The 27,973-nt window shown below is 43.3% G+C and overlaps 1 protein-coding gene across 6 annotated transcripts in view; it reads left to right on the top strand.

The window, feature by feature from the left end:
• Positions 1 to 2,177: 2,177 nt before the first annotated feature.
• Positions 2,178 to 27,973, top strand: part of LOC109869218 (tyrosine-protein phosphatase non-receptor type 11) — a 115,611-nt gene continuing 89,815 nt past the window's right edge. For 3 of the 6 annotated variants that reach the window (XM_020459194.2, XM_020459197.2, XM_020459195.2), the window contains exon 1: positions 2,179 to 2,487. In XM_020459194.2, the coding sequence (XP_020314783.1) occupies positions 2,474 to 2,487 (14 nt within the window). In that variant the 5' untranslated portion in view covers positions 2,179 to 2,473. Of the gene's footprint in view, positions 2,488 to 27,973 lie in introns of all 6 variants that reach the window. The other 3 variants (XM_020459196.2, XM_020459198.2, XM_020459201.2) reach the window with 2 other exon arrangements.

A 27,973-nucleotide genomic window follows, 5' to 3' on the forward strand; every position in this document is an offset into this window, starting at 1 on the left:
AGCATGGAAGATGGATCGTGGCTGGGTCTTTCAGCATGACAATGACCCGAAACACACAGCCAGGGCAACTAAGGAGTGGCTCCGTAAGAAGCATCTCAAGGTCCCGGAGTGGCCTAGCCAGTCCATAGACATAAACCCAATAGAAAATCTTTGGAGGGAGCTGAAAGTCCGTATTGCCCAGCGACAGCCCCGAGCCCTGAAGGATCTGGAGAAGGTCTGTATGGAGGAGTGGGCCAAAATCCCTGCTGCAGTGTGTGCAAACCTGGTCAAGAAACAAATATTAAGTTCTGCTTTTCTGATGTATCAAATACTTATGTCATTCAATAAAATGCAAATTAATTACTTTAAAATCATACAATGTGATTTTCTGGATTTTTGTTGAAGTGTACCTATGATAAAAATACAGACCTCTACATGCAAAATCGGCAAAATCGGCAGTGTATCAAATACTTGTTCTCCCCACTGTATCAGTGCAAAGGAAATCCATAGATGAGAGAAAGCCCTGTGGCTTCAGACAATTGCATAACCCCATTCCCCGGCAGATTAACCTCTGTTGATAACCACACAGTCTGGTGACGTCAATGCTGCTGCAGCCATGGAAGCTCTGACTGAGGAGCACTCTCTCTCTCGCTCAATTCAATTCAATTCAATTCAATTCAATTCAAGGGGCTTTATTGGCATGGGAAACATATGTTAACATTGCCAAAGCAAGTGAAGAGGATAATATACAAAAGTGAAATAAACAATAAATATTAACAGTAGACATTACACTCATAAAAGTTCCAAAAGAAAAATGACATTACAAATGTCATTATGTATGTATAGAGTGTAACGATATGTGCAAATGATTAAATTACAAAAGAGAAAATAAATAAACTTAAATATGGGTTGTATTTACAATGGTGTTAGTTCTTCACTGGTTGCCCATTTCTTGTGGCAACAGGTCACAATATTGCTGCTGTGATGGCACACTGTGGTATTTCACCCAGTAGATATGGGAGTTTGTCAAAATCAGGTTTGTTTTCGAATTCTTTGTGGATCTGTGTAATCAGAGGGAAATATGTGTCTCTAATATGGTCATACATTTGGCAGCTCAGTTTCCACCTCATTTTGTGGGCTGTGTGCACATAGCCTGTCTTCTCTTGAGAGCCAGGTCTGCCTACATTGGCCTTTCTCAATAGCAAGGCTATGCTCACTGAGTCTGTACATAGTCAAAGCTTTCCTTAAGTTTGGGTCAGTTACAGTGGTCAGGTATCCTGCCACTGTGTACTCTCTGTTTGGGGCGAAATAGCATTCTAGTTTGCTCCGTTTTTTGTTAAATCTTTCCAATATGTCAAGTAATTATCTTTTTGTTTTCTCATGGTTGGGTCTAATTGTGTTGCTGTCCTGGGGCTCTGTGGTGTCTCTTTGTGTTTGTGAACTCTCTCTCTCTTTCTCCATTTCTACAGTATCTCCCTCCCCCTGCCTCTAAATCCAATTCAATTCAAGGAGCTTTATTGGCATGGGAAACATGTGTTAACATTGCCAAAGCAAGTGAAGTAGATAATAAACAAAAGTGAAATAAACAATAAAAATGAACAGTAAACATTCAACTCTCTCACCCCTGTGATTTTCCTTGGCCTCTCTCTTGGCCTCTTCCCCCCTCTCCCCTTTCTCTCTCTACATCTGTCTATCTTATTTTGTCTCCCTCTGTTTCTGTGCTTCTCTCCCTCTCTCTCTCTGCAACCTACAACTTGCCTTCATGCCATTGTAAGATGAAGTGGACAGAGGCAGGCAGAAGATTTAAATAGGTTTGCCATTATCCTTGCATTGCTGCTAACTCGAAAGGGAGTTCGTGGAGGGCTATTTTCTTATCAAGACTTGTGTAATCATGCATTTCAATACGAAAATTGGCAGCATTTAGGATACAGAATGTTATTTCAACTAGTTACTAGTTACCTTCTCATGCACGTACCTTCTCATGCACTAATATGATGTGTAGTGATAAGTAGGTCATGATTGAGATTATTTAAAATTGTCTTTAATTTGCTTGCCCTCCCCTTTTGGTTTTAGAGGCTATATAATATTGAATTAGATTATATAATACAGACAAATGTTTGATAGGCAATAGGCCTCTACACGCATGCACCAGACACAAGCCCACGCGACTTCAGTCTGTTCTTCATTGTTCTGCTATTCCACCTGTAAGCGATCTGACATGAACCAAGTGGATATTATGGACACAGTATCATTTTTTTTTAACGACACACTTCAGTCTTTGTGTAAGCCACACCGACCCTTAGTAGAATGAGTATCCCTGACTGTGGGCTTTGGAGGCGGGTTATCCGGGGATATTGTCTTTGGAGTTGAACCTTGTTCTACAAACGCTCTCCCCAGTGCATGCTCGCCAACAGCGACACCGCGAAGCCCTAAAGGGAAGGCTTGCTTTATTTGACTTTCCCTTCTCATTCGACGACAGCTTTCCAAGACTGCTATGACGTCTCGCAGGTAAGACCGGCTTTATCGAAACCAATGGAAGGAACCGGGAATAGTCCTTTCCCTCATTATAACAGCGTATCACGACTTATTCCCGGGACATGCCGTGTTGGACTTGACGTTTTGACCCATTAAAACGCACAAAGCCCACAATGGTTGCTTCAATTAGTGGTATTGTTTTAGCTTTTGTCGGCATCTTGTATTTGGTATGGCACAAGTTATTGACTGTAAGTTCAGAGTTACAATAACATTGTCATAGACAGTTAGTTTATAGGCTAGTTTACGCTTGTAATGCTATGGGACATGGCAAAACTCCTGAATATAGATTGATATAAAACGACAACTGTTCATTTGAAAACCAGGAGGGTCTTATTTGCTATAGCACACTAGTTCTCTCTCTCTCTGCTGTGCAGGAAACCACCAGGAGTTGAGCTATGATATCACGGTCCCCGGTTTGGCTTTTGCAGAATGCAAGCTCTGTTTTTGTAGTTGGAATGCAACATACTTCTTCAAATGTAGGTTGAATCGAGCTGGCTAGTTGTTGTATTTAGAAACAATGGGATAGGCCACAAATGAATGACACTTTGGTTTGGTTACATCAGAAATACGTGTTGCATTTTTACCTCAATGTGGTTAAAACCTGTTAGAGCAAACATTTGAATGATTTGTAAACCTAAAACAAGTAACCACTATTAACTATTTGGGAGGCTACTGTAGACTAGCTTACATTACTGTCTTAATTGACACGTGGTTGTTTTCCAAAGTATTTCTCTATGATGTTTGAGAAACTTCATTAATTAGTCTTCACATTTAGATTTTATATTATTGTTGAACCATTTAGAGCACATTAGAGCACAGCACACTTACAGATAGGCCTTGATTTAAATGATGATGTTTGGTATGTTTGTTCAGTGAGGTATTTCATTCACTGACTTTTTGTAATCTGAACAGGACTGGTCAATATTACACATTTACAATTAAGTTATCAACTGAAGTGTGTCCCCTCATATCAGTAGGAAATAAGATAGTTTTCACCCAGTAACTAAGTCATTTTCAAATGTAGCCTAGTGTCAGTCTCATAAGACAATAGTAAAATCATCAGAATGGGGTTTAGGTAGGCCTATGCTATCCATTACTTGTTTTAGGCAGGCATAACCGCCACAAAACATTGTAGCTCAACCGTAAATTGTTCAATTACAAGGATATTGATTGCCATTTCAATCAATACATTTATCTGTATGTACTAGGTCAAACACCATACATATTATGCTTTTCTGGTAAGTGTGTAAGTGTAATCTTACCTGTCCAGCTGTGTACTGTAGTTATGTAAACACTTTTTTGACATGTAGTCTAAAGGTGGGCAGCTGCAAGTACCTGCAAGTGGAGATAAGTCTACAGTACACAAAATAACATCAACATTGACCATGTCAGCAATCTAAGAGTTGACAGTGTACACAGACACCCCTATATGAGTACGCTCTAAATGAGAGAGATGCATCACATCAACATTTCCAAGCGGGATTGCCACTGTAGAAGCAAAGCTGTGCCAACAAATGAATGGATGTTAGATAACAACAACGTCGTTTAGCAATGCGGTCCAACGACATTTATTTCTGTTGCTTGAGAACAAAGGGGTGTAATTCATCCATGTGGCAGTTTGGCTAATACAATCGCTTATAAAACAGCTTTCATTAATACTGCCTGGATCTGGCGTTAGTCTCTGTGCATCACAAAGGACTTGTTGTGAAGTAAACATCTCGGCTCGTTCCCCTGAGAACTTTCTAACGTGTCTTTTTAGGTTCTCAGTGAGTTTGTAGTCAAGCCTTTACTATGGACAAACAATAGCCTACATGTAGTTTCATGCTTGGGAGACACTGATAATATGACGTTGGTTGGCGAAACAGTAGTAGCATTGAATTGGAGTTTGTTGATTACAGGGTTGTCACGATACCAGTATCACAAAATTATGAACGTTTTATTTTCCATGGCAAAGAAAGAAAAACATAAAGCAGTCCAATCACTTTAGTCCTTAATAGCTTGGCAAATAAGAAAATGTGACACTCAATAAATGAAGTGTGCTTCATGTTTTGTTTTAATGCCATGCTATTTCTGAGTATCACAATGCTGGTATCCTGACAACCTAGTTGGTTAGTGGGTGTTTGTTTCCATCCTTTGTCATCTGTTCTGTTTAGTCTGTGGTTCAGTACTTCCTGCTCCTGTGAGCCACAGGGGAACCGTTTCTGACACATTCATCTGAACAATAGTCTGGGTGCCATCTTGGAAAGACAGTCTGCTTCTGAACTTACCATTTAGCAGTCAAACATTTGAGCCCGTCAGTTTTTACTTCAGATCAACCAATAATTAATAGTTAGTGTGTTTTGCCTTTTATCATCAAATGCAAAGTACATAACTATTAGTGACAGTTCAATGAAGGGCGTCGTTTTGAGTAAGGCGCATGCAAAACGTTCTAAAATCAGTGCTGTACATAATGCTGCTCCTGAGTGATTTATTCCCTGCACCAGAATTCACAACATTTTGACAACCGTGTGTGTCCCTCTTCTTTCATCATTCAGTAACACATTACTGGAGGTTGGCTTGCACATTGCCACAATAACACTGTAATAAGCTTGACATGATGCCTATCACAATGGAGTTGCATGTGTCATACCAATTTGACACATAAAGCAGGAGTTCTCATACCTAGAACGTTTTGCCGGTCCATCCTGGTGCTCTTCAGATAAAGCGGTTCCAAGTTTTCCAGTATTGGAAATCTCTTTGGGCTCTTTTGTTTGTGGAACGAGTCCTTCACTGAAATGGATTGAAACTGTGGAAAACAGTGAGTCATTCGGGGTGGAGAAGCCCTCAGGAAAACAACAGGCCAATGTGGAGATGTAAGATAGCCCATCCAAAATGTCCAGGAATTCACAATAAAAGCTGTTAAAGCCATACTATAATTACCAATACAGTCAAATCCCTTCATCTTCCCTCCAGCTGCGTTTGATTTAGGTTATCACATTTTGATATCATTTCCAGCAACTGTTTGATGCATAACCACAGCACTCTCAAATGTATCTGCCAGTTTGTCATTTTGATATCATTTCCAGCAACTGTTTGATGCATAACCACAGCACTCTCAAATGTATCTGCCAGTTTGTCATTTTGATATCATTTCCAGCAACTGTTTGATGCATAACCACAGCACTCTCAAATGTATCCGCCAGTTTGTCATTTTGATATCATTTCCAGCAACTGTTTGATGCATAACCACAGCACTCTCAAATGTATCTGCCAGTTTGTCATTTTGATATCATTTCCAGCAACTGTTTGATGCATAACCACAGCACTCTCAAATGTATCTGCCAGTTTGTCATTTTGATATCATTTCCAGCAACTGTTTGATGCATAACCACAGCACTCTCAAATGTATCTCCCAGTTTGTCATTTTGATATCATTTCCAGCAACTGTTTGATGCATAACCACAGCACTCTCAAATGTATCTGCCAGTTTGTCATTTTGATATCATTTCCAGCAACTGTTTGATGCATAACCACAGCACTCTCAAATGTATCTGCCAGTTTGTCATTTTGATATCATTTCCAGCAACTGTTTGATGCATAACCACAGCACTCTCAAATGTATCTGCCAGTTTGTCATTTTGATATCATTTCCAGCAACTGTTTGATGCATAACCACAGCACTCTCAAATGTATCTGCCAGTTTGTCATTTTGATATCATTTCCAGCAACTGTTTGATGCATAACCACAGCACTCTCAAATGTATCCGCCAGTTTGTCATTTTGATATCATTTCCAGCAACTGTTTGATGCATAACCACAGCACTCTCAAATGTATCTGCCAGTTTGTCATTTTGATATCATTTCCAGCAACTGTTTGATGCATAACCACAGCACTCTCAAATGTATCTGCCAGTTTGTCATTTTGATATCATTTCCAGCAACTGTTTGATGCATAACCACAGCACTCTCAAATGTATCCGCCAGTTTGTCATTTTGATATCATTTCCAGCAACTGTTTGATGCATAACCACAGCACTCTCAAATGTATCTCCCAGTTTGTCATTTTGATATCATTTCCAGCAACTGTTTGATGCATAACCACAGCACTCTCAAATGTATCCGCCAGTTTGTCATTTTGATATCATTTCCAGCAACTGTTTGATGCATAACCACAGCACTCTCAAATGTATCTGCCAGTTTGTCATTTTGATATCATTTCCAGCAACTGTTTGATGCATAACCACAGCACTCTCAAATGTATCTGCCAGTTTGTCATTTTGATTGTTGGTTTGCTCTAGGATATTTTGGGATTTATGAAATATGTTTCTTCTGTTATTTGTAGCTGTATGATTCATAAACTAATGCTATTCTTTTTTCATTCTTGGACTTTCCACATGGGTGTGTGTGGAGATTAAGCCACCACGTTTAGATCAAAGTTACTGCTACTGGCGAATGACTAACTGATGCCATTTAAAGGGTAGCTCACAAGCTTGAAGTATGAACATGTCTGATAAACTTTGATTTGGGTTAACTATCCCTTTAAATGTGCACATTTCTGGCTTCATAATATTTCACCAATTTAAACTACAATAACATGCATGTTAGCTACCAGTTGCTAAAGTCACATTTTGAAGAGGATATAGCTGTCCAACCTTTATCAGTTTTTCATACCTGCTTTCTTCCCAATTGTGATTGATCAACATCTTGCTTCAAAAATGTTATCCAAGGTTTGGGAAGTTAGGTTTTTCCATCATCAAATGAATCAAAATAGCGCAACACTCTCAAAATGGGTTAAATATCACAGACAATGTGTAATGGTCAGGTTATATTAAACCACCAATGCTACACTTGTCTGGCCACAGTTGAACCTGTAGCTCCATGTAACCAGAGTAGCACGGCTTGCTCTCTCTTCAAACTGTGTGCATAGCCTCTGCTCATGCAATTTAAATGGATTGCCCATTAAGTCTAAAAGCCCTCTTACCCAGATGTTCAATATCATTGCACTCAAAAAGGCAGAATAGTTAGCCATCCCCTCAAAACAGAGGGGGCTAGTCCATATGCATACCTTCATATACGCATTTCATGTGCAACTTGAAAGCGCTAAGTTAGCTGCTAACCGCTAGCTGACTACATAGTGATGTGGGGCATCTAGCCGCTGAGGGTGGGTTTGCACTGCAGGTAAATACCGCAGGATTATCAGTTGTTCTAAAAATACCAGTAACATGACCAAAATCCACACCCCAGGGCTTGTCTGTGACCGATATAGCCCTAACGGAGCTTTCATGCAGCGTTGGGGGCACTAAGTACATCACCTTTTTGTCACCAGGCCTAGCCAGTGCTTTAAATAGCCCAGGCTGTACTGATCTTGAGACATTATGTAAGAGAATAGAGAGCGGGCGTGATGTATGCACATGGGGCCTCTGTTTCCCCTGTCTGTCTGTGCAAGCTAGCGCCGTACTCTGTGCTGTGTTCAACCCGCTGAGCCATGGCTTTTTGACTGTGTTGCTCTCCCTTCCATCTGTCACTCTACAGTTTGCTCTCTCCCTCTCTGTATGTCTTCATGTCTGATACCAGTCTCTCATTGACAGTTTCGCATCAGGCACATTGAGAAACACTGGTTCTGCCTCAGTGACTCTGGATTATGTGCTCAAAACTATTCTCTCTCTCTCTCTCGCTCTCTCTTTCGGCCAGTGCTCCATGCCTGATACGGGAAATTGAAGGGCCTGGTAGTTGTCAAAGGAAATTCCCTGCGTCACTCCTGCAGTCGTGTTCTGTGAGGATAGAGAGATGATATTTGTAGCGTGAGGACACCACAGAAAGGGTATTTTTATACTGCAAATGGTTTTTACTTGTTGAATTCATAGTATAGTAAGTCAAATCAAATCAAATTTTATTTGTCACATACACATGGTTAGCAGATGTTAATGCGAGTGTGGCGAAATGCTTGTGCTTCTAGTTCCGACAATGCAGTAATAACCAACAAGTAATCTAACTAACAATTCCAAAACTACTGTCTTATACACAGTGTAAGGGGATAAAGAATATGTACATAAGGATATATGAATGAGTGATGGTACAGAGCAGCATAGGCAAGATACAGTAGATGGTATCGAGTACAGTATATACATATGAGATGAGTATGTAAACAAAGTGGCATAGTTAAAGTGGCTAGTGATACATGTATTACATAAGGATGCAGTCGATGATATAGAGTACAGTATATACGTATGCATATGAGATGAATAATGTAGGGTAAGTAACATTATATAAGGTAGAATTGTTTAAAGTGGCTAGTGATATATTTACATCATTTCCCATCAATTCCCATTATTAAAGTGGCTGGAGTTGAGTCAGTGTCAGTGTGTTGGCAGCAGCCACTTAATGTTAGTGGTGGCTGTTTAAAAGTCTGATGGTCTTGAGATAGAAGCTGTTTTTCAGTCTCTCGGTCCCAGCTTTGATGCACCTGTACTGACCTCGCCTTCTGGATGATAGCGGGGTGAACAGGCAGTGGCTCGGGTGGTTGATGTCCTTGATCATCTTTATGGCCTTCCTGTAACATCGGGTGGTGTAGGTGTCCTGGAGGGCAGGTAGTTTGCCCCCGGTGATGCGTTGTGCAGACCTCACTACCCTCTGGAGAGCCTTACGGTTGTGGGCGGAGCAGTTGCCGTACCAGGCGGTGATACAGCCCGCCAGGATGCTCTCGATTGTGCATCTGTAGAAGTTTGTGAGTGCTTTTGGTGACAAGCCGAATTTCTTCAGCCTCCTGAGGTTGAAGAGGCGCTGCTGCGCCTTCTTCACGATGCTGTCTGTGTGAGTGGACCAATTCAGTTTGTCTGTGATGTGTATGCCGAGGAACTTAAAACTTGCTACCCTCTCCACTACTGTTCCATTGGTGTGGATAGGGGGGGGTGTTCCCTCTGCTCTTTCCTGAAGTCCACAATCATCTCCTTAGTTTTGTTGACGTTGAGTGTGAGGTTATTTTCCTGACACCACACTCCGAGGGCCCTCACCTCCTCCCTGTAGGCCGTCTCGTTGTTGTTGGTAATCAAGCCTACCACTGTTGTGTCGTCCGCAAACTTGATGATTGAGTTGGAGGCGTGCGTGGCCACGCAGTCGTGGGTGAACAGGGAGTACAGGAGAGGGCTCAGAACGCACCCTTGTGGGGCCCCAGTGTTGAGGATCAGCGGGGTGGAGATGTTGTTGCCTACCCTCACCACCTCGGGGCGGCCCGTCAGGAAGTCCAGTGCCCAGTTGCACAGGGCGGGGTCGAGACCCAGGGTCTCGAGCTTGATGACGAGCTTGGAGGGCACTATGGTGTTAAATGCCGAGCTGTAGTCGATGAACAGCATTCTCACATAGGTATTCCTCTTGTCCAGATGGGTTAGGGCAGTGTGCAGTGTGGTTGAGATTGCATCGTCTGTGGACCTATTTGGGCGGTAAGCAAATTGGAGTGGGTCTAGGGTGTCAGGTAGGGTGGAGGTGATATGGTCCTTGACTAGTCTCTCAAAGCACTTCATGATGACGGAAGTGAGTGCTACGGGGCGGTAGTCGTTTAGCTCAGTTACCTTAGCTTTCTTGGGAACAGGAACAATGGTGGCCCTCTTGAAGCATGTGGGAACAGCAGACTGGTATAGGGATTGATTGAATATGTCCGTAAACACACCGGCCAGCTGGTCTGCGCATGCTCTGAGGGCGCGGCTGGGGATGCCGTCTGGGCCTGCAGCCTTGCGAGGGTTAACACGTTTAAATGTCTTACTCACCTCGGCTGCAGTGAAGGAGAGTCCGCATGTTTTCGTTGCAGGCCGTGTCAGTGGCACTGTATTGTCCTCAAAGCGGGCAAAAAAGTTATTTAGTCTGCCTGGGAGCAAGACATCCCGGTCCGTGACTGGGCTGGATTTCTTCTTGTAGTCCGTGATTGACTGTAGACCCTGCCACATGCCTCTTGTGTCTGAGCCGTTGAATTGAGATTCAGCGCGGGAGCTTCTTGTTTTAGTCTCTGTCTGTAGGCAGGGATCAACAAAATGGAGTCGTGGTCAGCTTTTCCGAAAGGAGAGCGGGGCAGGGCCTTATATGCGTCGCGGAAGTTAGAGTAACAATGATCCAAGGTTTTTCCACCCCTGGTTGCGCAATCGATATGCTGATAAAATTTAGGGAGTCTTGTTTTCAGATTAGCCTTGTTAAAATCCCCAGCTACAATGAATGCAGCCTCCGGATAAATGGATTCCAGTTTGCAAAGAGTCAAATAAAGTTAGTTCAGAGCCATCGATGTGTCTGCTTGGGGGGGGGGGATATATACGGCTGTGATTATAATCAAAGAGAATTCTCTTGGTAGATAATGCGGTCTACATTTGATTGTGAAGAATTCTAAATCAGGTGAACAGAAGGACTTGAGTTCCTGTATGTTTCTTTCATCACACCATGTCTCGTTAGCCATAAGGCATACGCCCCCGCCCCTCTTCTTACCAGAAAGATGTTTGTTTCTGTCGGCGCGATGCGTGGAGAAACCCGCTGGCTGCACCGCCTCCGATAGCGTCTCTCCAGTGAGCCATGTTTCCGTGAAGCAAAGAACGTTACAGTCTCTGATGTCCCTCTGGAATGCTACCCTTGCTCGGATTTCATCAACCTGTCAAGTTGTCTTAATCTGTTAAATATATTCATAAACAAAATGACAAACAAGGGTCTCCATTTTGGTGGGGCACATCTGTTCAAGCTGATCTATTTGCAAAAAGGGATTTCTCAGTGAGAGATGTGGCTAGCATGGACACTTCCAGTTAATCATTAAACTCTGCACAAAGAAAAAGATAAAGGGCAAACGCATTGGCCCCAGATTTACACAATAACCAGCCAATTCAAAGTTTGACAAAGAAATCCCATTCTGGTGTCCATTCCTACCACATCACATTGGTGTATTGTTTTTTAACTGCATGTCATAGTAACACTTTACCTAAAATATCCAGGTATAATTCCTTGTAACTTGTTATAAGCATGTATGAGCCTTTGTCATGTCTTAGAACAATGCTTATAAAATGTCATGTCTCTCCATGCGCCAATGAAAGGCCATAGAGGAGCCTGCAGGCCTCATGTCTTGAGGGTGTACTTGCTAACCATTAGCGTCTTCATGGCAGATTGAATAGGACTCCTGGGACTGGATCAGGCATAAGCAGGAAGCTTACGAGGGGAAACTTAATAAGCTGGCCTGGCCTCATGGCTTCCTATCTGGGCACATGCTGCTAGTGACATGAGCTTTCTGGGGAAAGTCTGCTAGTTTCTTCACTTCAGTGTGATTTATATATTTAATGTACAGTAAACGTCTTTAGAATTGGACAAGTAAATGGCATAGCTGAGCATTGAAAGCTGAGGGTAACTTTATGTTAGAATTGGTCATGTTTATCTTTGTTCATCCACCATGTCTTGGTTGACATGCAGTAGCAATTGCTTATTCCTCTCAAACTTAAATAGTCATGTATCTTGCAATGCTCAAAGAGAATGCAAAAGAGAGCACAATCATTGGCATGCCTAATTTCAGGCGTTAATCATGTACCTGATCTGATTCATTTCTAGATCATTTTGAAATAGTTTCCATTTGTTTCACTGTTCCCTATTTCAGATATCATTTTTGTGATGAAAATGCATTTAATATTGTGTTGCAACGTAATACTTTTTTTCCCATCAGCAAAAAAAAATGAAATTAAATTAAATTAAATGCCGGAACTAAGGTGTTGGACCTAACTCATGTAAGGCCAGCTACTATCGGCTACTATATCCAATAGTACTTTATGTTCAACATTATCTAGCACATAACAGCAACTTAAACTCCAATATGCTACTAGAGAGACCTAGGATAGTTTTCTATGTTGTACATCCTTACTAGGCTCGGTGGTCAGTAATGTCCTACTGCGCATGTAGACTGGGCTTTTCTATCGGCCTTGCTTTGGGAACTGGCAACCACTGTCCTTCAAGGAAGGAAGGTATTAGTAAGAGTTGGAGTCTTTGGTTGGCATGTCGACGGTGCCGCATCATGTAAGTCCCGAGGGACAGCCTGATAGCCGCTCCGAAGCCGATAGGAGCACCTGTATCGTACTATCAGGGCCGCTCGCACTCATCCAAATCCCAGATTAAACGCCCCCGCCTCTCTCGTTCCAACCCACAGTGGCAGCACTCCTACAAGTCCCAGCCCTTCCCCCTCGTTCCTCCTTCCCTCCGTTCACCTCCTTGTGTAACTGTGTAGGGGCTGGATTACTAAACTCTGAGCGAACTGAACCAGGGGGCTCTGACAAGCTCCAATCAGAATGGTGAGGTCGGGGAAAAAACCTTCCTGACATTAAAATGTATTTTAGTCACCCACATGCATTGGGTCTTACCTGTAAGTTGCTGTTGTTGTGTTTCTAGTGCAATGCACTAGGTCAAGCTAGTCTCACGCTTCAATGGTTGATAGTTCATGACTTTGTGTGCATTTTGGAGGATCTGGCTGGAGTAGACTGGGTAGTGCTGGGTGGGTGTGCTTGTTGGCGGACATTTGGTGTTAGGGCTTCTTGAGGGGATTGACCCTGCTGAACTGCCAAGTGTCTGTGAACAGACCTGGGCAGTGTGATCCCAGGCCAGGTCAAGCCAGGGAGAGAGAGAGAAAGAGAGGGAAGGATTATGTGCAGTAATTGGTGAGCAGTGCTATTTGTTCCATTGAGTGGGTCAGGGGTCGAACAGGGGGTGACCTCCTGTCTGATCTTCATTAGCAGGCCAGCAGGTGTGTGTGTGTGCATTTGTTTGTTAGTGTGTGTTTAGTGCTGAGGTGAGGGTTGCAGACTAGACAGACTAGAACCCGAAACAGAAAGTGATTACTGACCGCTCTCTGTTGTTCTTTGACCTGCAATCGACACAAAGGTATTTTGCTTGTGTTTAAGTGTCGGGCACATTGTCGGGTGTTTGTTCCAATTTCAAAGCAAACCAAACAAAGCTCTTTGAACATTGTTGCATGTGTAGTGCTACTACGTGATTCACTAAAACTGTTGTATAAGCTGTGCATAAAAGATGCAAGTCATTTTGTTTGCTGGTTGTTATTATAGAACAATGGTGAACAGTTTCAAAGACTGAATGGTCTGAGTGGGCTGCCATTGTTTCATCAGATGACATGAATGAAAGCAGTGCTGGTGTGACTTAATGTACAATAGTAACACATGGCATTCTTTTCCGATTGGTAGAGAAATGTTTTCCATGGCCCGTGAAAACAATAATATTAAATCTAATCTGCACCCCAGTCAACACACAATAAAACCCATGAGACTGTGTATTCAAGATGGCAGCACCACAGAATGCCATATATGTTCATAGAATGTTGCTCATAACCATAGCTCAAGTAACAACTGGTGGCAGTGGTGGCATTTGGAGGATATACAGTGAGCTCCAAATGATACAATTACTGAGGTTAAGGTGCAGACTGTCAGCTTTAATTTGAGGATATTTTCATCCATATCGGGTAAACCTATTAGAAATTCACTTATGTGTATTAAAGTAGTAAAAGGTATTTGGTCCCATATTCATAGCACACAATGACTACATAAAGCTTGTGACAAATTTGTTGGACGCATCTGCTGTTTGTTTTGGTTGTGGTTCAGATTATTTTGTGCCCAATAGAAATGAATGGTAAATAATGTATTGTGTCATTGTCACAAGTCGGTTCCTCTCCTTGTTCGGGCGGCGTTCGACGGTCGGCGTCACCGGTCTTCTAGCCATCATCGATCCACTTTTCATTTTCCATTTGTTTTGTCTTGTTTTCCTACACACCTGGTTTTCATTTCCCTCATTAATTGTTGTGGACCGTTTTTCTAAATCCTGCCGCATCCTCCCTCTGCCCGGTCTCCCTACGGCCCCGCAGACTGCGGAGGCCTTGTTTACACACGTCTCCCGGCACTACGGGGTGCCTGAGGACATAGTGTCTGATCTGGGTCCCCAGTTCACTTCGAGGGTCTGGAGGGCGTTCATGGAACGTCTGGGGGTCTCGATCAGCCTTACCTCAGGTTTTCACCCCAAGAGTAACGGGCGCCGACAGAGATGGCCGCCTCGCTTCGCGTTCCTAGGAAACTATGCAGTTTTTTGTTTTTTTACGTGTTATTTCTTACATTGGTACCCCAGGTCATCTTAGGTTTCATTACATACAGTCGAGAAGAACTACTGAATATAAGAGCAGCGTCAACTCACCATCAGTACGACCAAGAATATGACTTTCGCGAAGCGGATCCTGTGTTCTGCCTTTCACCCAGGACAACGGAATGGACCCCAAAAAACGACTTCGTAAAACGGGGAAAGAAGCGGTATTCTGGTCAGACTCCGGAGACGGGCACATCGTGCACCAATCCCTAGCATTCTTCTCGCCAATGTCCAGTCTCTTGACAACAAGGTTGATGAAATCCGAGCAAGGGTAGCATTCCAGAGGGACATCAGAGACTGTAACGTTCTTTGCTTCACGGAAACATGGCTCACTGGAGAGACGCTATCGGATTTAGAATTCCTCACAATCAAATGTCGACCGCATTATCTACCAAGGGAATTCTCTTCGATTATAATCACAGCCGTATATATTCCCCCCCAAGCAGACACATCGATGGCTCTGAACAAACTTTAAACTTTATTTGACTCTTTGCAAACTGGAATCCATTTATCCGGAGGCTGCATTCATTGTAGCTGGGGATTTTAACAAGGCTAATCTGAAAACAATACTCCCTAAATTGTATCAGCATATTGATTGCGCAACCAGGGCTGGAAAAACCTTGGATCATTGCTATTCTAACTTCCGTGACGCATATAAGGCCCTGCCCCGCTCTCCTTTCGGAAAAGCTGACCACGACTCCATTTTGTTGATCCCTGCCTACAGACAGAGACTAAAACAAGAAGCTCCCGCGCTGAGGTCTGTTCAACGCTGGTCCGACCAATCTGATTCCACACTCTTTGACTGCTTCCATCACGTGGACTGGGACATGTTTCGTATTGCATCAAACAACAACATTGACGAATACACTGATTCGGTGAGCGAGTTCATTAGAACGTGCGTTGAAGATGTCGTTCCCATAGCAATGATTAAAACATTCCCAAACCAGAAACCGTGGATTGATGGCAGCATTCGCGTGAAACTGAAAGCGCGAACCACTGCTTTTAATCAGGGCAAGGTGACCGGAAACATGACCGAATACAAACAGTGTAGCTATTCCCTCCGCAAGGCAATCAAACAAGCTAAGCGTCAGTATAGAGACAAAGTAGAATCTCAATTCAACGGCTCAGACACAAGAGGTATGTGGCAGGGTCTACAGTCAATCACAGATTACAAAAAGAACGGACCAGGATGTCTTGCTCCCAGGCAGACTAAATAACTTTTTTGCCCGCTTTGAGGACAATACAGTGCACTTCCGTACACTTCCGTCATTATGAAGTGCTTTGAGAGACTAGTCAAGGACCATATCACCTCCACCCTACCTGACACCCTAGACCCACTCCAATTTGCCCAAATAGGTCCACAGACGATGCAATCTCAACCACACTGCACACTGCCCTAACCCATCTGGACAAGAGGAATACCTATGTGAGAATGCTGTTCATCGACTACAGCTCGGCATTTAACACCATAGTGCCCTCCAAGCTCGTCATCAAGCTCGAGACCCTGGGTCTCGACCCCGCCCTGTGCAACTGGGTACTGGACTTCCTGACGGGCCGCCCCGAGGTGGTGAGGGTAGGCAACAACATCTCCACCCCGCTGATCCTCAACACTGGGGCCCCACAAGGGTGCGTTCTGAGCCCTCTCCTGTACTCCCTGTTCACCCACGACTGCGTGGCCACGCACGCCTCCAACTCAATCATCAAGTTTGCGGACGACACAACAGTGGTAGGCTTGATTACCAACAATGACGAGACAGCCTAGAGGGAGGAGGTGAGGGCCCTCGGAGTGTGGTGTCAGGAAAATAACCTCACACTCAACGTCAACAAAACTAAGGAGATGATTGTGGACTTCAGGAAACAGCAGAGGGAACACCCCCCTATCCACATCGATGGAACAGTAGTGGAGAGGGTAGTAAGTTTTAAGTTCCTCGGCGTACACATCACAGACAAACTGAATTGGTCCACCCACACAGACAGCATCGTGAAGAAGGCGCAGCAGCGCCTCTTCAACCTCAGGAGGCTGAAGAAATTCGGCTTGTCACCAAAAGCACTCACAAACTTCTACAGATGCACAATCGAGAGCATCCTGTCGGGCTGTATCACCCCTCGACTAACCTTTCCCCCTTCCAGTGCGTACTGGGGTATCAGCCGGTTCTGGCTCCTTGGCATCAGAGTCAGACCGAGGCTCTTTCGGTGGACGACTGGTTCCGGTGCGCGGAGGAGACATGGGACGCATAACCCATGTTGGTTATTTCTTTATGCCGTTGGTTTTGCTCTCCTGCGTCTGACTTCCCTGCCACCAGTTACCCTTACAGTCATTTTGGAGTCACTTTTATTGTAAATAAGAATAGAATATGTTCCTAAACACTTTTACATTAATGTGGATGCTACCATGATTACGAAAAATCCTGAATGAATAGTAAATAATGATGAGTGAGAAAGTTAGATGCACAAATAGGTTGAGTAATTAAGAATTTTGTCCACAAATGTACCCACATTTATATTATACCGTACCAGCCAAAAGTTTGCACACACCTACTCATTCAAGGGTTTTCTTTATTTTGTACTATTTTCTACATTGTAGAATAATAGTGAAGACATCAAAACTATGAAATAACACACATGGACTCATGTAGTAACCAAAAGAGTGTTAAACAAATATTTTAAACAAATATATATTTTATATTCTTCAAAGTAGCCACCCTTTGCCTTGATGACAACTTTGCACACTCTTGGCATTCTCTCAACCAGCTTCATGAGGTAGTCACCTGGAAGGCATCTCAATTAACAGGTGTGCCTTTTTAATTTGTGGAATTTCTTCTTAATGCGTTTGGGCCAATGGGTTGTAATTGTGACAGGGTAGTGATGGTATACAGATGATAACCCTATTTGGTTAAAGACCCAAGTCCATATTATGGCAAGAACAGCTCAAATAGGCAAAGAGAATGACAGTCCATCATTATTTTATTACATGAAGTTCAGTCAATGCAGAACATTCCAAGAACTTTGAAAGTTTCTTCAAGTGCAGTCGCAAAAACCATCAAGCGCTATGATGAAACTGGCTCTCATGAGGACCGCCACAGGAAAGGAAGACCCAGAGTTACCTCTGCTACTGAGGATAAGTTCATTAGAGTACCAGCCTCAGGAATTGCAGCCCAAATAAATGCTTCACAGAGTTCAAGTAACAGACACATCTCAACATCAACTGTTCTGAGGAGACTGCGTGAATCAGGCATTCATGGTCGAATTGATGCAAAGAAATCACTACTAAAGGACACCAATAATAAGACGAGACTTGCTTGGGCCAAGAAACACGAGCAATGGACCGGTGGAAATCTGTTCTTTGGTCTGATGGGTCCAAATGTTCTACTTTTGGTTCCAACCACTGTGTCTTTGTGAGACGCAGAGTAAGTAATGGATGATCTCTGTGTGGTTCCCACCATGAAGCATGGAGGAGGAGGTGTGATGGTGCTTTGTTGGTGACACTGTCTGTGATTTATTTAAGGCACACTTAACCAGCATGGCTACCATAGCCTTCTGCAGTGATACGCCATCCCATCTGGTTTGCGCTTAGTTGGACAATCATTTGTTTTTCAACAGGACAATGACCCAACACACCTCCAGGCTGTGTAAGGGCTATTTGACCAAGAAGTAGAGTGATGGAGTGCTGCATCAGATGACATGGCCTCCACAATTACCTTGATGGTTTGGGATGAGTTGGACCGCAGAGTGAAGGAAAATCTGCCAACAAGTGCTCAGCAGATGTGTGAACTCCTTCAAGACTGTTGGAAAAGCATTCCAGGTGATATGGTTGAGAGAATGCTAAGAATGTGCAAAGCTGTGTTCAGGAAAGGAGGACTCACAGGTTGAGAAAAACATTGTAAGCACATAAAATGCATGTTTCTTTATTGTGCTGTATTCCTCTGAGTAAGCCTCCCAAAATGCACACAAGGACTTGGCACTCCTGAGCACACCCAATAGGTTAAATTGCTGCCTCATCCAGCGAGGGTGTCGTGTTCTTAGCAAGGGAGGAGAATTCTCCACCTGGGCAGACTGTGAGAGGATCACGTACAAACACAATGATGTCCTTGGGCATGCTGTAGTCTTCAAATCTGGTGGATAAGTTGTCCCTCAGCTGCTTGAGGAAATCTTCCATTACCTCTGTGACAATGCCTAGTCCCTCTGTCTGTTGTTTATTCTGTGTGCTGAAGTGCAGTAGCCTTCCAGATGACAAGTCCAGATCAAACAACTCAAGCTCCCTAGTAGAGGCCTTCAATTTTTCCACCATGTCCACGACTATGACAGAATGTCAGCCAAAAAAGAAACATCCCTCAATTTCCAGAATAAGTTGGTGGTCAACTGCTGCCCTCATTTTAGTTTTTAAACATTTTGTTATCCACAACCTGGTCATGCAGCTCACAGAACCGCTCCAGCTCTTTTCCTTTACTCAGCCAGCGCACATCATTGTGAAGCAGATCTTTGGGTGGCCTCCTCTGATTCTGTCACAAACTTGCATAAAAGACGTTGGTGGGTACTTGATGTCCCTCTGATAAAGTTGATTATGCGCATTACTTTACCCATCACATCTTTCAGCTCACTGTTTAGTCTGGCACACAGCAAACTCTGATGGATGAGACAATGCAAGCCATTAATTTCCTTCACCAGCTGACCAGACCCCTGTGTCTGCCCACCATAGCAGGAGCCCCTTTTTCGAATGGCAGACCTTGCCGCGTAAACAATTATTCCAGCTTTGTGAATATGATGTCCCCAGTGGTGTCCTTCGAGGGGAATCGGTGCCAGTAGCTCTTCTTAAAATTAATTTCCATAAAAATAATGAAAATACAGTGCCTTACAAAAGTATTCATGCCCCTTGGCGTATTTCCTATTTTGTTGCATTACAACCTGTAATTTGAATGGATTTTTATTTGGATTTCATGTAATGGACGTACACAAAATAGTCCAACTTGGTGAAGTGAAATGAAAAAAAAAATAGCTTGTTTCAAAAAATTTGAAAAAATAAATAAACATAAAGTGGTGCGTGCATATGTATTCAACCCGTTTGCTATGAAACCCCCAAATAAGATCTGGTGCAACCAATTACCTTCAGAAGTCACATAATTAGTTCAAATAAAGTCCACCTGTGTGCAATATAAGTGTGACATGATCTGTCACATGATCTCAGTATATATACACCTGTTCTGAAAGGCCCCAGAGTCTGCAACACCACTGCAACACCACTAAGCGAGGGGCACCACCAAGCAAGCGGCACTATGAAGACCAAGGAGTTCTCCAAACAGGTCAGGGACAAAGTTGTGGAGAAGTACAGATCAGGGTTGGGTTATAAAAAAAATATCCAACACTTTGAACATCCCACAGAGCACCATTACATCCATTATTACAAAATGGAAAGAATATGGCACATCAACAAATCTGACAAGTGAGGGCAGCCCACCAAAACTCACAGACCATGTAAGGTGGGCATTAATCAGAGAGGCAACAAAGAGACCAAAGACCAAAGATAACCCTGAAGGAGCTGCAAAGCTCCACAGTGGAGATTGGCGTGTCTGTCCATAGTATCTGTCCATAGGACCATTTTAAACCATACACTTCACAAAGCTGGGCTTTACGGAAGAGTGGGCAGAAAAAAAGCCATTGCTTAAAGAAAAAAATAAGCAAACAGATTTGGTGTTTGCCAAAAGGCATGTGGGAGACTCCCCAAACATATGGAAGAAGGTACTCTTAAACTAAAATTGAGCTTTTTGGCCATCAAGGCAAACGCTATGTCTGGCTCAAACCCAACACCCCTCATCACCCGGAGAACACCATTCCCACAGTGAAGCATGGTGATGGCAGCATCATGCTGTGGGGATGTTTTTCATCGGCAGGGACTGGGAAACTGGTCAGAATTGAAGGAATGATGGATGGTGCTAAATACAGGGAAATTCTTGAGGGAAACCTGTTTCATACTTCCAGAGATTTGAGACTGGAATGGAGGTTCATCTTCCAGCAGGACAATGACCCTAAGCATACTTCTAAAGCAACACTTGAGTGGTTTAAGGGGAAATATTTAATTGTCTTGGAATGGCCTAGTCAAAGCCCAGACCTCAATCCAATTGAGAATCTGTGGTATGACTTCAAGATTGCTGTACACCAGTTGGAACCCATCCAATTTGAAGGAGCTGTAGCGGTTTTGCCCTGAAGAATGGGCAAAAATCCCAGGGGCTAGATGTGCCAAGCTTATAGAGACATACCCCAGTTTGTGCTGTTCTGTAAAGGGAGTAGTACACAGCATTGTACGAGATCTTCAATTTCTCGGGACAGCCTTCATTTCTCAGAACAAGAATAGACTGACGATTTTCAGAAGAACGTTTTTTGTTTTTGGCCATTTTGTAATTAAACCCACAAATGCTGACTCTCCAGATACTCAACTAGTCTAAAGAAGGCCAGTTTTATTGTTTCTTTAATCAGAACAACAGTTTCAGCTGTGCTAAAGTAATTTCAAAAAGGGTTTTCTAATGATCAATTAGCCTTTTAAAATGATAAACTTGAATTAGCTAGCACAACGTGCCATTGGAACACAGGAGTGATGGTTGCTGATAATGGGCCCATTGCTGATAATGGGCCTATGTAGATATTCCATTTTTCCATTTTAAATCAGCCGTTTCAAGCTACAATATTCATTTACAACATGAACAATGTCTACATTGTATTTCTGATCAATTTGATGTTATTTTAATGGACAAAAAAATTTGCTTTTCTTTCAAAAACAAGGACATTTCTAAGTGACCCCAAACTTTTGAACGATAGTGTACAATCCACCAGTCAATCAAATATTCCTGGGAAGTAAATTTGTTTTTGTGCTTTAGACTTAAATGCGCATAGATATTAAGGTGTAATTAGATTCCATCCTATCCCTTTAAGCTAAAAACAACATGATGCCATTGGTTCTACAACCATACATCCCACTTTCAACAGTATTAGCTAGCTAAACCCAAAGTTGAACTAGCTCTCTCAGGCTACCAAGATTGAAGTCAATTTGAAACTCTTGGACAAAGATAAATACTTACACGCTTCGATGCCAAACCCAAACACACCTGTACCAGCCAAAGGGGTGGCCGAAGATGGGTGTTGAACAGTTGCCAGAACAGGGCATCTGCACAGTGTGTCATCTGTTCCCCACACAGAATACAATTACCTTAACAAAGGACAAGAACTGAACCAGAAAACTGAAAACCTTTATGTTGATATTTAAAGAAGTGCATGTGAATCGATTATTTCTCTCATAAGCCAGAGAGGAAAATGTCTACAATTGTCACAGTATTCATCGGAAGAAGAAGAGGAATCGTCAGACCAAAATGAAGCGGGGTACGTGTTCATTTTTAATATACTGAACTGAACACGAAGATACAAAATAACAATAGGAATAACCGAAAACAGTCCTGCAAGGTGAAAACACTAAACAGAAAATAACCACCCACAACTAACAGTGGGAAAACAGGCTACCTAAGTATGGTTCTCAATCAGAGACAACGAAAGACAGCAGTCCCTGATTGAGAACCATACCGGGCCAAAACATAGAAATACAATACCTAGACATACAAACATAGAATGCCCACCCACATCACACCCTGACCAAACAAAAAATAGAAACATGCAAAGCAATCTACGGTCAGGGCGTGACACCAATATCCATTGTCATGGAGTGATGAGAATTCACCAAGTCGTCTGTGCACCAGAGATTACATTTTGTAGGAGACAAATGGATTAAATATTGAATTGAGCCCATATTGAGACCTTGGCTGAGGTCGTTTGAAGACAAGACACTGTAGGCCTACTGCCGACCAATAAGTTTCACTGACAACATATTACAGCTAATGTTCATCAAATCAAACTTTGTCACATGCGCTGAATACACCAAGTGTAGACCTCACCGTGAAATGCTTACTTACAAGCCCTTAAAACCTCTTTGGGATAGGGGGCAGCATTTTCACTTTTGGATAAATAGTGTGCCCAATTTAAACTTCCTGCTACTCATACCAAGAATATAAGATATGCACATTATTAGTAGATTTGGATAGAAAACACATTGAATCATGTCTGTGAGTATAACAGAACTTATGTACAGTGGGGCAAAAAAGTATTTAGTCAGCCACCAATTGTGCAAGTTCTCCCACTTAAAAAGACGAGAGAGGCCTGTAATTTTCATCGTAGGTACACTTCAACTATGACAGACAAAATGAGGGAAAAAAGGATTAGGATTTTGTAGTATTTGTAGTATTTTCTTAACTCTTCTTGAACTGCACTGTTGGTTAAGTGCGTAATACGTTTATGTTGCAACTTATTCTGTTTTAGTTTATTACTATTATTCTATTTTTTTAGATGCTAAATGAACACTTGATTTGCGGGAGCCCCATCAGTTCATATGTTAGTAGACGTTCTAGGATAGTGAGAGGTGAATGTATTGTTAGGATTTCATTTTTGTTTTACCTCTCGTTCGAGGTCGCGCCGTGCATTTTTGGCATCGGACATACAGTTAAAACATTTTTTTTATACAATGTTTCTATTTGCTTGTTGAAGGTTGATTGGGGGGGAAGGTAAATGTTGGGGAGGGTTGGGGATAGGGTGGTGATTAAGGGGGTTTGCTGGGGGGGGGGGGACTGATCGGTTTGGATACTGCTTGTGTGTAGGTGCTACATATGCTGCTCTTGATAGTTTGATGCGCTTTCATACCTTTTTATTGAGTTGCACATTATGCAGGCCACCATAGAAACTACAAACGAGAGGAGGGTGGGGCTTACATTTACCTCCTGGAATGTCAAGTTTAAATTAACCAATTAAGAGAGTCAAGGTAACTGTGTGCTTGCCCAATATTTGGATAGATCCTCTACCCAGCGTACCGCTACCTCCTATTCAAGCAAATTCTTGAATACCTACATAAAAAATTCTAACTTATTTGAAACTTGGAGGATCTCCAACCCTACGGGTAGGGAATAGTCCTTTTACTCTCATTTTTACAATGTTTATACCTGAATTGACTACTTTTTGGTTGATGCTAAATTACTCCCTCCCTATACCTGTAATGTGAGATATCATGATATTATAATTTCTGATCACAGTCCACTCACCTTCTCCCTTAGATTGTGTGACATCGTATCAAATCGTATCTGGAGGTTGAATCCTCAACTCCTCACAGAACCAACATTCTGTGAACATCTTAAAGAACTAATTACATTTTTCTTTGATACCAATGACATCACAGAGACTTCCACAGCATTATTGTGGGAAACACTGGAGGCTTTTTGAGAGGCTGTATCATGTCCTTTCAGGCTGCCAAGAGAAGGTAAAACAGAGAAAAATGGTAGAATTGGAGGCACAAATTCACCTACTGGATAGGGAGAATGCTAGTCATCCATCTATGGATAAACATTACAAAAATAACCCCTTTCTTTCAGCTAAAATTGCAAAATATTTTCTCTGTACCCAGCGAATCCAAGATGAAGGAGGATTGTCTCTCCCAAATGTTATATTTTACTATTGGGCCGCTAACCTCGGTGCTGTTACATTTTTGCTGGCTTAGTATGGACTGTGAGGATTTCCACCCCTTCTCTATTGACGCTGTGATTTTGACACCTGTCAAGTTGGAAATGTCACTTCATAGTAACAATCCTATTATACATAGCACAGCCCGAATCTGGAAGCAAATTAAAGTGTACTTCGACCTCAGACCAATATAATTCCTGCTCCCTGTTGCCAGGAATCACTCCTTTGCCCCACCCCCAAACTTGATAACACCTTTGAGCGATGGGGAGAACTATGGATCAATACCATAGGGGATTTATATTTAGAAGGGACATTTGTCTCCTTTGATTTGCTGAGGGAAACCTATAATCTTCCCATAAATAACTTTTTCAGATACCTACAGATTAGAGACTGTTAGAAAACATCTTCTGACATTTGGAAATGCAAAAAAATCTATTTTTGACGGATGTATAAAAATTGGGCCCAACTCAGGCAAACTGATATCTCGTCTAGATGATGCTCTTCAATCTGTTAGCACACCTTCTACAGATGCCATTAAAACTTCTTCATGATCGGTGTGTCCCCCACTGGACGGTTGTGCTAACGTAGGCTAATGCGATTAGCATGAGGTTGTAAGTAACAAGAAAACTTCCCAGGACATAGACATATCTGATATTTGCAGGAAGCTTAAATTCTTGTCAGACTGCACTGTCCAATTTACAGTAGCTATTACAGTGAAAGAATACCATGCTATTGTTTCAGGAGAGTGCACAGTTTTGAACTTGAGAAGTTATTAATAAACAAATTGGGCACATTTGGGCAGTCTTGATACAACATTTTGAACAGGACTCCGGAGACGGGCACACCGTGCACCACTCCCTAGCATTCTTCTTGCCAATGTCCAGTCTCTTGACAACAAGGTTGATGAAATCCGAGCAAGGGTAGCATTCCAGAGGGACATCAGAGACTGTAATGTTCTTTGCTTCACGGAAACGTGGCTCACCGGAGAGACGCTATCCGAAGTGGTGCAGCCAACGGGTTTCTCCACGCATCGCGCCGACAGAAACAAACATCTTTCTGGTAAGAAGAGGGGTGGGGGCGTATGCCTTATGGCCAACGTGACATGGTGTGATGAAAGAAACATACAGGAACTCAAATCCTTCTGTTCACCTGATTTAGAATTCCTCACAATCAAATGTAGACCGCATTATCTGCCAAGAGAATTCTCTTCGATTATAATCACAGCCGTATATATCCCCCCCCAAGCAGACACATCGATGGCTCTGAACGAACTTTATTTAACTCTCTGCAAACTGGAAACAATTTATCCGGAGGCTGCATTCATTGTAGCTGGGGATTTTAACAAGGCTAATCTGAAAACAAGACTCCCTAAATTTTATCAGCATATCGATTGCACAACCAGGGGTGGAAAGACCTTGGATCATTGTTACTCTAACTTCCGCGACGCATATAAGGCCCTGCCCCGTCCCCCTTTCGGAAAAGCTGACCACGACTCCATTTTGTTGATCCCTGCCTACAGACAGAAACTAAAACAAGAGGCTCCCACGCTGAGGTCTGTCCAACGCTGGTCCGACCAAGCTGACTCCACACTCCAAGACTGCTTCCATCACGTGGACTGGGAGATGTTTCGTATTGCGTCAGATAACAACATTGACAAATACGCTGATTCGGTGTGCGAGTTCATTAGAACGTGCGTTGAAGATGTCATTCCCATAGCAACGATTAAAACATTCCCTAACCAGAAACCGTGGATTGATGGCAGCATTCGTGTGAAACTGAAAGCGCAAACCACTGCTTTTAATCAGGGCAAGGTGTCTGGTAACATGACCGAATACAAACAGTGCAGCTATTCCCTCCGCAAGGCTATCAAACAAGCTAAGCGCCAGTACAGAGACAAAGTAGAATCTCAATTCAACGGCTCAGACACAAGTGGCATGTGGCAGGGTCTACAGTCAATCACGGACTACAGGAAGAAATCCAGCACAGTCACGGACCAGGATGTCTTGCTCCCAGGCAGACTAAATAACTTTTTTGCCCGCTTTGAGGACAATACTGTGCCACTGACACGGCCTGCAACGAAAACATGCGGTCTCTCCTTCACTGCAGCCGAGGTGAGTAAGACATTTAAACGTGTTAACCCTCGCAAGGCTGCAGGCCCAGACGGCATCCCCAGCCGCGCCCTCAGAGCATGCGCAGACCAGCTGGCCGGTGTGTTTACGGACATATTCAATCAATCCCTATACCAGTCTGCTGTTCCCACATGCTTCAAGAGGGCCACCATTGTTCCTGTTCCCAAGAAAGCTAAGGTAACTGAGCTAAACGACTACCGCCCCGTAGCACTCACATCCGTCATCATGAAGTGCTTTGAGAGACTAGTCAAGGACCATATCACCTCCACCCTACCTGACACCCTAGACCCACTCCAATTTGCTTACCGCCCAAATAGGTCCACAGACGATGCAATCTCAACCACACTGCACACTGCCCTAACCCATCTGGACAAGAGGAATACCTATGTGAGAATGCTGTTCATCGACTACAGCTCGGCATTCAACACCATAGTACCCTCCAAGCTCGTCATCAAGCTCGAGACCCTGGGTCTCGACCCCGCCCTGTGCAACTGGGTACTGGACTTCCTGACGGGCCGCCCCCAGGTGGTGAGGGTAGGCAACAACATCTCCACCCCTCTGATCCTCAACACTGGGGCCCCACAAGGGTGCGTTCTGAGCCCTCTCCTGTACTCCCTGTTTACCCACGACTGCGTGGCCACGCACGCCTCCAACTCAATCATCAAGTTTGCGGACGACACAACAGTGGTAGGCTTGATTACCAACAACGACGAGACGGCCTACAGGGAGGAGGTGAGGGCCCTCGGAGTGTGGTGTCAGGAAAATAACCTCACACTCAACGTCAACAAAACTAAGGAGATGATTGTGGACTTCAGGAAACAGCAGAGGGAACACCCCCCTATCCACATCGATGGAATAGTAGTGGAGAGGGTAGCAAGTTTTAAGTTCCTTGGCATACACATCACAGACAAACATAATTGGTCCACTCACACAGACAGCATCGTGAAGAAGGCGCAGCAGCGCCTCTTCAACCTCAGGAGGCTGAAGAAATTCGGCTTGTCACCAAAAGCACTCACAAACTTCTACAGATGCACAATCGAGAGCATCCTGGCGGGGTGTATCACCGCCTGGTATGGCAACTGCACCGCCCTCAACCGTAAGGCTATCCAGAGGGTAGTGAGGTCTGCACAACGCATCACCGGGGGCAAACTACCTGCCCTCCAGGACACCTACACCACCCGATGCTACAGGAAGGCCATAAAGATCATCAAGGACATCAACCACCCGAGCCACTGCCTGTTCACCCCGCTGTCATCCAGAAGGCGAGGTCAGTACAGGTGCATCAAAGCTGGGACCGAGAGACTGAAAAACAGCTTCTATCTCAAGGCCATCAGACTGTTAAACAGCCACCACTAACATTGAGTGGCTGCTGCCAACACACTGTCAATGACACTGACTCAACTCCAGCCACTTTAATAATGGGAATTGATGGGAAATTATGTAAATATATCACTAGCCACTTTAAACAATGCTACCTTATATAATGTTACTTACCCTACATTATTCATCTCATATGCATATGTATATACTGTACTCTATATCATCGTCTGCATCCTTATGTAATACATGTATCACTAGCCACTTTAACTATGCCACTTTGTTTACATACTCATCTCATATGTTATACTGTACTCGATATCATCTACTGTATCTTGCCTATGCTGCTTTGT

This window comes from Oncorhynchus kisutch, linkage group LG24 (genome assembly GCF_002021735.2).
Source record: "Oncorhynchus kisutch isolate 150728-3 linkage group LG24, Okis_V2, whole genome shotgun sequence".
NCBI lineage: Eukaryota > Metazoa > Chordata > Actinopteri > Salmoniformes > Salmonidae > Oncorhynchus > Oncorhynchus kisutch.